At 36.9% G+C, this 12,848-nt stretch overlaps 1 protein-coding gene across 1 annotated transcript in view; it reads right to left on the bottom strand.

The window, feature by feature from the left end:
* SUN3 (Sad1 and UNC84 domain containing 3) overlaps positions 1–12,848 on the bottom strand; it is a gene marked incomplete at both ends in the record, with an annotated part of 63,787 nt that overhangs the window by 38,807 nt on the left and 12,132 nt on the right. Inside the window, 2 exons of the mRNA XM_083377578.1 lie at positions 3,883–3,938; positions 5,894–5,984. Coding sequence (XP_083233704.1) covers positions 3,883–3,938; positions 5,894–5,984 — 147 coding nt within the window. The remainder of the gene's footprint in view (positions 1–3,882; positions 3,939–5,893; positions 5,985–12,848) is intronic.

Here is a 12,848-nt window from a genome sequence, read left to right as displayed (position 1 = left end):
AGAAAAGAACAAGATGTCAGCCTAAATATACGAACCCAAACTTTGATCACAACCAAAGAATTAACTACACAGAATATAAAAGAAGTGGAGCAATTAAATACTATGATAGAAGATTCAACTGATCAACAAACACAGTTAACGGAAAACCCAGAAAAGGGATTGACAATTTTGAAAATGAAAAAGAGACAGCCATTTGCCTGAAATGGTATAGGGTTTCCTGCCTGAGCAGGGGGTTGGACTAGATGACCTCTGATCCCTTCCAACTTCTTCTTCTTCTTCTTCTTCTTCTTCTTCTTCTTCTTCTTCTTATTATTATTATTATTATTATTATTATTATTATTATTATTATTATTATTATTATTATTATATTAGTATTAGTATTAGTAGTATTATTATATAAACCAGAAGAAGCTTGAGAATCAAGAAGAACAGACTGAAGGGAAGATAAACATTTCAGGACAACTGCGCCGAGAGAGAAAAATAGAGAGACGATTTGTTAGCCCCTTCAAAAAAAATGGTGACTGGATGGCCTTTCTTATTTCATACAATATATACAATAACAGAGGGAGATTTATACAATGATTTAAAAACACAGATATGGAATGCAAATTGGCAAAGAAAGCTACAATAAGACTGAAGAAAATTGGGACTTTTATTTATTAGTAAGGATTAAAATAGAATATACTCGATTTGATAAGATATTACTTTGAATATTAAATTGTGTTATGAACTGAGATAAAGAAAATTTTGGTTATTTTATAATTTGGAAGTATAAATATTAAAAATTAAATTTGAATATTGTTTTGTTTATCAAGTTTGAATGTAAAGCTATTTAAGGTATATATATATATAAGCTAAAAATATATTGATAAATGTAATAAACATGTTTTTACTTAGCTGATTTAATAAAAACTGCACTAGCTTAAATATGCGATAATAGACATTAAGAGGAAAAGAGAGGAAGTATTTGATGTTGAAACAAGAGAAAATTTGATTACTAAATTTAAAACATTTGGAAATTAATAGGAAATAAGAATGTTATACAATATTATCAATTAGTTGATGTAAAATAGTGAGAAATAGAATATATTTAAATAGATAAGATGTGTATTCTGAATATTAGACTTTGTGATGAATTGTGAAAATGGGAACTTGGGTTACTCAAAACTTGGAAATTGATTGTCTATAAAGACTGAATGTTAAAATAATGATATATATAAGACAAAAATTATTGATAAATGTAAGAATGTCATTTTTATTTAATTGATTTAATAAGAATTGTATTAGTTTAAACAGGAGACAGTAAATGCTAAGGGGAAAACAGAAGAAAAATTTAATGTAGCAGCTTGAGACTTGTACTAAGGATATTTGTATGTTATTGTATTATCAATTAACCCAGCTGCCACTTTTTAAATACTGAAAAGTAAAACTACCAAATCAGTAAAACTTAAAAAAAAAAGAGGAAGGACAGTTCTGGAACAAAGGGAATAAGGGAGTGTGCAGGAATGATTGATTTCTTTATGATGTAATGGCTCTGTTGTTTGATTTTCAATGGCTAACAAAGTTTATAAAGCAATGCTACCAACTTTCTAAAGTTTGGCACTTCTGGACGTAACTCTGCCAGCATTCTAGATTGTTGGCCACCCAGCTGCTTAATTTGATCAAATAAAGTGCTGCTTGATCAAGAAGTCTCTGCTTGGGTTATCTGATTAGATTGATATGGTATCTCAAGTTTAAGTAAGGGACTGGGACAGGAAGGAAGGAAGGAAGGAAGGAAGGAAGGAAGGAAGGAAGGAAGGAAGATTATAATGAGAGGGAGGAAGGGTCTGAGCTAAGTCCTGCCTTAGCACTTGGCCACAAGCAGCCTTGCTGCCCTTTTGCCATCCCCTTGTCCCGTCCTCCTCATCTCTCCTGGTGGTCTCCCTTCCTATTGCTGAGGATGCTTTGGTTACAAAGCTGGGTCTTCTCGCAGGGAGAGAGAGTGGGCCTCCCTCTGACCCACACATTTTGCCCTCCTGCACACACCTTGAGCAACTTGGCCAAGGAGAACAAGCCAATCAGCAGCAGCCTTGAGGAGGAGGTAAGAGCAGCTGAGTGCCTCCTTGGGAAAGGCTGCACTGGATGCTTGCCCTCCATTGCCCAGAGCTCTGGGCAGCCTGCATCACTGGGGGTCCTCTGCATGTCCTGAGAGGGACAACTGGTAGACAAGGGTATAGTGCTCACGCTGATCTTGCCTTCCTTGACTAGAGACAATGGATCCCCCCCAGCCTTGCCTAGGCCACTACATGGGCCCTGACATGAGTGAAGTTGAACTGGCCATGGCCAACCCTGCTATGCCCATCCTGGCCCCCCAAGGGCAACCACAATCCTGATATGGCCCTCAATGAAATAAGAGTTTGACACCCCTGCTCTGTCAGGAACTGAATTCATGCACCACTAAACTTACAATGACAGCTTAGCAGCTATCTAAGTTCTGGTGCTCAAAGGTATGATGGAAAGGGATACACAGGTAGTCCTCCACTTGCAGGCATAATTGATCCCAGAATAATAATGCTGATTTTAAGAATCATTTTGTTAAGGCATTCCATCTTAAAAGATATAAATAAAAATAAAATAATGCTCTCCCCAAAGGTACCTCTTTGGATGTTGCTCCAGCAATCTCTTTCAGAAAAGAAATGCTGATTCCACCAAACCAGTGGGGTTGCAGTCAAATAATATCTTTTAATCATGTTGTACTTGGCCTCAAGTTCAAAGAAGAGTTGGAAGCAGAAGGACATGTTTGTCCAGGCTTACATGAGGGAAAATTTACTTTCTATTTAAAAAAAATTATGGGTTTGAACCAATAAAAATTGAAATTGAAATTGTACTGTCTCAATAACAAACATATTATTGCAAAGGTTTGAAAAAAGTTATCGAAATTTAATTAGGAGTAAAATATGTGAAAGTGTGTATGATTCAAAATGGGCAAAGTACTTTAGGTAAAATATAATGCTTGAGGTATGGGAAAACGTCTGAATAAAAGTTTTAAAATTTACATTGAATTATAATTTAAAAGAACATGTTTATAAAATGATTTATCATTGGTATCTAACACTGGGTGAATGGTCAAACATACATAAATTTCATATATATGTGGGAAAGGTAATGGAAAAGAAGGAACTTTTTATCATCTTTAGTGGACTTGTGACAAAGCAAATAAATATTGAGGCTAGATTCACATTTTAATGCAAAAGATTCCTAACATGAATGTAAAATCAAAACCAGAAATTTTTCTTTTAGGACTATTACATAAGGAACTTGCAACAAATGTGGAACTTTGCTATATGCTGACTGCAGGGAGAATTCTTTATGCAGAAATAATAGAAAGATACAACAATTCCAACAATGGAAGAACAGATGCAAAAATTGATGGAGTTAGCAGAGATGGCTAACCGCTGTAATTAAAAAGAATATATCCAGTTTTGTTTCTATTTGGAAACTGCTTCTAGACTTTGTGCTTGATACAGAAAAAAATAAAATTCTGATTTTGGGATTTATTGATCAGATAAATTTGTTGTTGTAGAAATGAATAATATATATTAAGTACGTAAAAGTAAAAAGTTGAGTCTGTAGTTCATTATTTTTATTCTACTGCATTGAAAAATGTTGGAAGGCTTTTCTTGCTTCTCTTTTCTCTTACCCAACATTTCTCTTTTCACCTCTTTTCCCTCCCCCATTTCGCCATTATCTTTGTGTCATTTATATTGTGATGATGATATATTTTATATTATAATAAATATGAAATAACATATGATATATTATTATATATTATATGATATATATTATATATTAAATATAATACAATATAAATCTGAATATAAGACAACATAATTATATGTTTACCAAAAGGCAACAGGAATAGGGTCACCAAAGCAACAATTTTCTGAGTACAGCTCCCACTAAAAACAACAGAAAACAACAAAAATCAAGAATTAATCTCACAATGTTTTGGTCCCAAGTCCTTAAAATCCCATTAAGTAATCTTCTGTTTACTTAACTTGTTCTGTAGGATAGTTTCCCGAATAAAAAGATTCAAGAGACTATTACAAGTAGTACAATTCAAGAGACTATTACAAGTACAATTGACCCCCAAATTTCCATTGCTGAGACATTTAAGTGAATTTTGCCCCATCTTACAATCTTTCTTGCCACAGTTGTTAAATGAATCACTACAGTTGTCAAGTTAGTAATAACAGTTGTTCAGTGAATCTTGTTCTCCTATTGATTTTGCTTGTCAGAAGCTTGCAAAAGGTGATCACATGACCATAGGATTCTGCAGCCGATATAAATATGAGCCAGTTGTCAAGCATCCAAATTTTGATCATGCAACCAAGGGGATGCTGCAATGGTCATACGAAAATTGGTCATCAACTTTTTTCAGTGTCACTGTAACTTTGAATGGTCACTAAACAAATTGTTTTAAGTGGAGGACTACCTGTACATAAACAGGCGGCTGCAAGGATCACTGATATGTGTGTGTAGATCTGCTGCTCTGCCTTTCTGCATCACAGGAAAACTGCTAGAAAAAAAATAAAAAATTCCCATTCTATTGTTTGTGGCCTTATATTCATTTTAAATGAGAACTCATCTCCATCCTCTGAATAAATCTTGGTAAAGAGACTCTGATAATTATAGTGCATTTGAAAAAAATCACTACTAACTTGCAGCTGTCCAAGTTGACAAGTTCTAGTTTTTGTTACAAAATTGAATTTTACTTTAGCTGAATGTTTAAATCAGAAATAAACTTTATATGTTTATAATAAGGATTACTATATCTGGGTATTTTTATTTTATTTTATTTTAGATTTTTTCTGACCTGCATCTGATTTATTTTAAAAATCTGATTATATGTGTTCATGAAGATGTGTGCCACCATCTTTGTGTTAAGTGCTAATTAAGAAAAAAGGAATCCTGAATTCTTTAGAGCACTATTTCCCAATTGTGGCAACTTCCTGAATTTCTGCTCCTGAAATTCCTCAATCCAAACGTTTGTCCAAGAGCAAATTTCTTGTGCAAAGCAATAGATATTGGGTAATCAGACTTCATTGGGTTTTCTTTGTACTGGACAACTATGGCCCAATTGACTAACAAAATATTACTAAAATTAGGATCTCCAATGTGGTACCTTTTTTGGTTGTAGGTATCATCTTCTTACTTCACTTTTTACATTCCAAAATATAATTTCAAAACAGCATAAAAAAGTAAATTGTTATGCTAAAAGCGAAGCTCAGTCTCCATAATCTTTTTCCCTTGGATTCCTCACAGACGTTTACAGCTATTCTTACTTTTTTAAAGTGACTGGCGAAGGGCGGTATATAAATCGAATAAATAAATAAATAAGATTTGGCTTGCTTGAAAGCATCTGTTAATGGTGGACACCAATGGAAACTCTCCTCTACCACAAAAATCAAATCCCAATTCCTGTCCATGCAAAAGGCCTTTCCTTACTAATAGGTGATAGCCATCCATTCATCTTTAACTGAGAAAAAATGGTGACTATTCATTTATAGTTATAATGGTAAATGTTTAGCCTTATTTGCTTAGAAAATGGTACTATATGTTTCAAAGAAACTTTAAGCAATTCTTTCCTTCCAAGAACCAAATGGCAATGGAATACAAATAAATATTATCCTTAAATTACATTCAGTTTTATTCCAGTGTTTTTATTAATATTAAAATAAAAATGCAAATTAGTTTTGGAATTATTACTGATATGATTTTTGGATTTCCAGGAGTAGAGGGTGAAAACAGGACTTGAAAAATAGCATGACTGCTAACAAATACAAATTTAAAAATTTAAAACTATTGGATAGTCATAATTCATTATTCAAAAAAGATTCTTGATCCACTTTACCTTGATATAACACAGAAGAGTTTTTTCACTAAGCAGAATGGAGTTATTAGGCCTAGAACTATCAAATTATAGATGAGTCTGAGCATACTTTCTGGAAAAATACATAGAATGATACAATCAAATTACAATATATGATTAGAATGACCTCAAAATACATGAAAGTTCCATGCACGCTATAGGTATAATTATTAGGCAAGTTGTATTTTGGAGGAATAATTTTCTTATTGAACAACTACAGTGCTCTCAGTCAATCCAAAATGCTAATAAACCTGAAACCTGAATATTTAAGAAATTATAAGTGAAGTTTTGGTTTTCTTAGGAGAATATCTATGCATGCACAATTACTGGGCAACTATTAGTGTGCAGAATTATTATGCAACTAAATGAAAAATGAAAATTTGCCCATCTCACTCATTTACTTGCATCTATTAAAGTAAGAATAATAAACAAACAACTCAAAATGTACAAATAATTTCTGACATTTCAAAAAAAAAATCAATGACCAATATAGCCACCTTTCTTTTCAATAACAGTCATAAGCCTTCCATTCATAGAGTCAAAGGGCCTGGAGCAAATCATCTAACAAAAAGAACCAATGGCTGTGAGAAATTGGTGGTAGCAGAATCTGTGGAGGGGAGAAACACAGCAGCAGAATCAGTGGAGGGATGATTGAAGAAGCAGCAGAGACGGGTAGCATAGTAGCAGCAGAGGCGCATCAATTTAGAAAGTAATGATCTCTAAAGCTGAGTGGCCGGCTGAGTGAAGCGGACCAGTCAGTGGAGCTAAGCCAACTGGAAAGGCCTGACCAGACAAAAAGACCCAAGTACCGAAAGACAGAATGGAATGGCAGAGAAAATGACTAGAGGCCAGAGCACCGAATAATGGAAGTGAAGGCAACAATTAAATTTGAGGAAGGGAGGAAAGACCCCAGTAGAAAATTAAAAATAAATACAGGACAGAAAAATAAAAGATAAATAAATAGGTAAGTAATAAGGACAAGAGTGGAACATTAGAAATCGAGAAAAAATACAGTGAATAAAGAGACAAATCTTAACAAGGCAAAACTTAAATAATAAGGTAGGGAAAAATTGGAGCTCAATTTTTTAAAAAAAATAGAGGGAAGAAAATAAAACTAATATAATAGTAAGAAAGTTAAATAAATAACAGGGTGGAAAAAGAAGCACAAATAGGCAGAAAAAAGGATAGAAAAAATTCCTGAGAAAGTAGAAACAAGGCTAACAGCAAAGCACATCCACCTACCAAAAAGAGGGATATTCAAACTCATGGAACAGGTGACCAAAAGTATTGTGATATGTGTGGGGAAAAGGATCTATTGTTTTTACAGAAACTGCAGAAGACATTGTAGCCTGTGAAGAAATACATTGTGAAAATTGTATCTAGGAAGGTCTCTTCTACGCTGAAAGCTGGTCTTAACCAGAATGTACTGATATGATAGTAACTTTAGAGACAACTCCTAGGAACTAACAACCATAAAAGGTAATTCATAAATAAGGGCAGGTGGCAATAGAATTAGAGTGATGGGAGATGTAACCAGGGGTGGAGATAATGTATTCATTAGCAGCTTTGGATAGGTTGGATAGGTTGTAACAGCATGATTACAACATGATTGCTGAGCCAATGAGGAGAAGTGGGAGGTAAATTTATAACAGCAATAACATGAATATTGAAGAATGAATATTGAACATTTAGGATGTGTCCACTGTGTGCTTGCATGCACTACAAGCATCCCCTTTGCAAATAAATTACCATTTCTTTTTCTTGGAAGTTTTGGCTGGTGACTGCTTATTTCAACTAGGCAACAAATCCCACGTATGCAATATATGTTCTACATTTGTGCTTATGCCCAAAGAGCACCCAAATTATACATGTATTAAATGTAATCTATGTGAACTACTATCATGTTTCCCTGAAAATAAAACCCAGTCTCATTTTTTCCCTCCAAAAGAGGCACAAGGTCTTATTTTTTTGGGGGGGCTTTTCTACTCACCTTGTGGTGTTGGCACTGGAAGCCCCAGCCAGCCAGCCCACTTCTTCTGCAGCCGAAGTTTCATTCTGCAGCTGAGAATGGAGCTAAGGCCTGCATTTCACCATCAAAGGCCTTTCCAGAAGGCCTGTGCAGCCAAGAACTGAGCTACAGATTGAATCCATAGCTCAGTTATCAGCTGCACAGGCCTTCCAGAAAGCCCTCTGATTGCAAAATGCAGGCCCTAGCTACATTCTCAGCTGCACAATGAAGCTGCTCCTTCAGTTGCAGAAGAAGTGGGCCGGTGAGGCAAGTGTTGTTCCATGGAAGGCCTGGCTGCAATTGTAAGCTCCATCCCGGTCCTAGCTGGGTTTTTAGGTGTGCGCCTCACTGCAAAACTAGGGGTTATTTTGGGGGAAGGGCTTATATTAGGTCCACCTCCCAAAATCTTACTTTTAGGGAAACATGACAGAAGAAAAAGTAAGGGATCTAGAAGCAACTCTAGCCAAACTCCATCCTACAAAAGAAAGCTATATCCAAACCAAACCAAACAATGGACAAATAACTCCCAGCAGATTTGACCCTACTGATAACCCTTGGAGGAAGACAAATAGAGATATGTTACACATAGAAGGAAACACAATAATCAAAGGAAGCAGCAGCATACATCTAACAAATCCCTACTAACCAATCTAACCCAACCAGAAGCAGCCCCATTAAAACTGAGCAATTGATTTCTCTCCCTAGATGGAAATACACAGACCCACAACCTCCCTCTCAAAGAAAACAGGCAGAAACCTAGCAAAGAAACATCAAATATCCCTTAAAAAGTCACATCAACAAACACAACTGAGACAAACAGAAAAGCACCTCAGACTGCATCCCCCCCCCCAAAAAAAAGAAGTGCTGGTGATAGGAGATTCTATTCTCAAAGGAACAGAATCAGCTATCTGCAAACCAGACATATAATCCAGGGAAGTATGTTGTGTCCTTGGAGAAAAAATCAAAGAACCTAACCAAAATAACTAGGCCCACAGATTGCTACCCTCTCCTACTCCTTGACATTGGGATGAATGACACAACAAAGAACCTGAGCACAATACTGAGAGACTATAAGCAACTAGGCAATAAAGTTAAGGAGCTAGGAGCATCAGTAGTGTTCTCATCAGTAGTCCCATTGAAAGGCCAACACCCATTGAGGGGAAAAAGGAATTCTAGAAATAAACCACTGGCTAAAGAGTGCAAAACTTGGGTTGAAACTAAACATTAAGAAAACCAAGATCATGGCATCCAGCCCTCTCAATTCCTGGCAAATAGATGGGGAAGAAATGGAGGTAGTGACAGATTTTATTTTCCTGGGCTCCAAGATCACTGCAGATGGGGACTGTAGCCAAGAAATTAAAAGACGCTTGCTCCTGGGGAGGAAAGCCATGGCAAATCTGGACAGCACACTAAAAAGCAGAGACATCACCCTGTCAACAAAAGTGCGTATAGTCAAGGCTATGGTCTTCCCAGTTGCAATGTATGGCAGTGAAAGCTGGACCATAAGAAAGGCTGAGAGCCAAAGAATTGAAGCCTTTGAACTATGGTGCTGGAGAAGACTCCTGCGAGTTCCTTGGACTGCAAGGCGATCAAACCGGTCAGTCCTAGAGGAGATCAACCCTGACTGCTCTTTAGAAGGCCAGATCCTGAAGCTAAAACTCAAATACTTTGGCCACCTAATGAGAAGGAAGGACTCACTGGAAAAGAGCCTAATGCTGGGAAAGATTGAGGGCAATAGAAGAAGGGGACAACAGAGAATGAGGTGGCTGGATGGAGTCACTGAAGCAGTTGGCGTGAGCTTAAATGGACTCCAGAAGATGGTAGAGGACAGGAAGGCCTGGAGGAACATTGTCCATAGGGTCGCGATGGGTCGGACACGACTTCGCAACTAACAACAACAACAAAGGGTTGACGTTGCCAAGAAAACTTTGGTTTCCTGGACCATGGACTGCATTTCCTACGTGATGGAGTCTTGGCAAGGGATGGGCTGAACATCATGAAATCAGGGAAAAATGTACTCAGAATAAGACTGGCCCAACTCATTAGAAGGGCTTTAAATGCAAATTGAGGGGGAAGGGTTACCAATCATTAGAGCAGGGGGCTGGACTAGAAGACCTCCAAGGTCCCTTCCAGCTCTATTCTATTCTAAAAGGAAAAAAAACTGACATTGCCACAGGTATATATTACAGGCCACCCAACCAATCAGAAGAAATAGATGAACTGTTTGCCAAACAGTTAACAAATGCACGTAGGAAGCATGCCATAATAGTAATTGGAGACTTCAACTATCCAGATATCAACTGGAAGACAAACTCTCAAACAGATTCCTAACCAACCTTGAGTGAAAATGACCATGTCATACTTGAATTCAATATAATGCAAATAAGCAATAGAAAATGATCCAACCAGTGTCTTAAACTTTAAAAGAACAGATTTTAACAAACTCAGAGAAGGAAAGATTCCATGGATGAAAATCCTAAAGTTGGAAACAACCCAAGAAGTGTGCGAAACTCTGAAAAATGCAATCATAAAATCCCAGACCAGCACAATACCACTGAAAAAGAAAAAGAAAAAAATCAAGAAACAACCAGCATGGCTGCACAAAGATCTCTCTGACAAACTGAAAGACAAAAAGGACAAGTGCAAAAAATGAAAAGAGGGACACATATCTATGGCTGATTATCAGCAGACAGCCATAACATGCAAAGATGAAGTCAGGAAAGCAAAAGCTTAGAATGAACAAAGACTTGCAACAAAACTCAAAGATAATAAAAAAAGTTTCTTTCAACATATTAATAATAAAAAGTCAAAGAAACTAGGTCCACTAAAGATAGAAGATGACAAAGAAATAACAAGCCATAGAGAGAAAGCAGAGCTGCTACACTCATTGTTTGCATCAGTCTTCACACAAAAAGAAATTTTAGCCCAACATACAAAAAAAACTACTGTAAAAGACAAACTAGAAATAAAAATTAAATTAAGCAAGAAAATGGTAAGAGAACACCTATCTGACCTTGATGAATATAAATCACTGGGACCTGACAGATTATATCCCAGAGTTCTGAAGGAGCTGGTAAAGATAATAAAAAAGATCTGTGAACAACTAAAAGCAAACAAAATTATAACTAGTAGCCAGCAGGGGTTTGTTAAAAACTGTCAGAACCCATTCCTATTTCATTTCTATCTATCCCCTCTGACCCAAAATCAAACCTCACCTTTCCCTGAGTTCTGCTATCAACTACTCTTGAGAAAAGTTCCTATTGGAAGAAATTGCTTCCAAGGGTTCTGTTTTCTTAAGATGTGGGATTGAAGTGGGTCCTGACAAAAACAAATCATGCCAAACCAATCTTTTGTTGTTTAATAAAGTGACTAAATTAGTAGACCAGTGAAATGATGCCAAAATCATGGCCACTCCATCACTGGAGGTTTTTAAGAAGAGACTGGGCAGTCACTTATCTGAAATGGTATAGGTTCTCCGGTTTGAGCAGGGGGCTGGACTAGAACATCTCCAAGGTTCTATTCTATTCTATTCTATTCTATTCTATTCTATTCTATTCTATTCTATTCTATTCTATTCTATTCTATTCTATTCTATTCTATTCTATTCTATTCTATTCTTAATTATATGTACGTTTACTCAGGTAGCTGGAGATTTAAACCAGAAATGAGTCTGTCAGTTTCTTGATCTGTTGACGATTAATGTTTTGTGCAGCAGCAACCACAGCCTCCCAGACGCTGTACAGAGAAATGTACTGTTTTCCTTCACTATAAATCTCCCATTTAAGAAGGGCCACAAGTTCTCAATAGGATTTAGGTCAGGTGAGGAAGGGGGCCATGTCATTATCCTTTCATCTTTAAGGCCTTTACTGGCTAGCCATGCAATGGAGTACTTCGATGCATGCAATGAAGCATTGTCCTGCATAAAAATCATGGTCTTTTTCAAAGATGCAGATTTTTTTCCCTGTACCACTACTTAAAGAAAGTGTCTTCTAAAAACTGCCAGTAGGTTTGGGAGTTGATTTTGAGTCCACCTTCAATCCAAAAGGTTCCAACTAGCTCAGGTTTAATAACATAAGCCCACACCAGTACCCCACCTCCACCTTGCTGGTGTCTGAGTCAAAGTGGAGCATTGTGCCCTTTACTGATCCAGTCATCTGGTCCATCAAGAGTTACTCTCATCTCATCAGTCCATAAAACCTTTGAAAAATCGGTCTTCAGAAAGTTCTTGACCCAGTTCTTGCTGTTTCAACATGTGTCTTGTTCAGTGGTGGTCAGGTTTCAGCCTTCCTTACCTTGGCCATTTCCCTGAGCACTGAACATCTTGTACCTCTGGAGACTCCAGGTAGGTTGCAGTTCAGGAATATAACAGCACCAGAGGATAATGGACTCCTGGTAACTTCATGTTTGAGACTTCTCAAATTTTTGGCAGTTAATGTGTGCTTTTTTTCTTGCAACCTGTTGACTATCAAATGTTTCAACAAAACATTTGATGGTTCTGTGTTCATGCCCCAATATCTTAGCAACTGGACTTAATTGTTTTTCTTTGAAGACATTTTGCTTCTCATCCAAAAAGCTTCTTCAGCTCTGAGAGCTGAAAAAGCTGAAGAAACTTCTTGGATGAGAAGTGAAACGTCTTCTGTAGTGTATGCTGTTAAGCACACACGGAAATGTCAGCACAGCAGGGGGCTGGACAGCTCCAGGTTATAACTGCTTTGGCGGGAAAGCCTGAATAGAGCAAGTTGTTGACAGCCCCAGGGCATGGTCAGCTCTGGCGGGAAGCCAGGGTTTAAATCCATTGGCCACCTGCACTGGCGGGAAGCCCAGGTTTAAATCTATTGGTCACCGTTCACCTGAGCAGGTATAAGAAACGCCAGGTAACCCCTTTTCTCCAGCTTCATTCCTGGTCCAAATAAAGAAGTATTACCTCTC

Source organism: Vipera ursinii (genome assembly GCF_947247035.1).
Source record: "Vipera ursinii genome assembly, chromosome: Z".
In the NCBI taxonomy this organism is placed as follows: Eukaryota; Metazoa; Chordata; class Lepidosauria; order Squamata; family Viperidae; genus Vipera; species Vipera ursinii.
The sequence above is the reverse complement of the archived record's forward strand: the minus strand, read 5'-3'. Positions and strand labels throughout refer to the sequence as shown.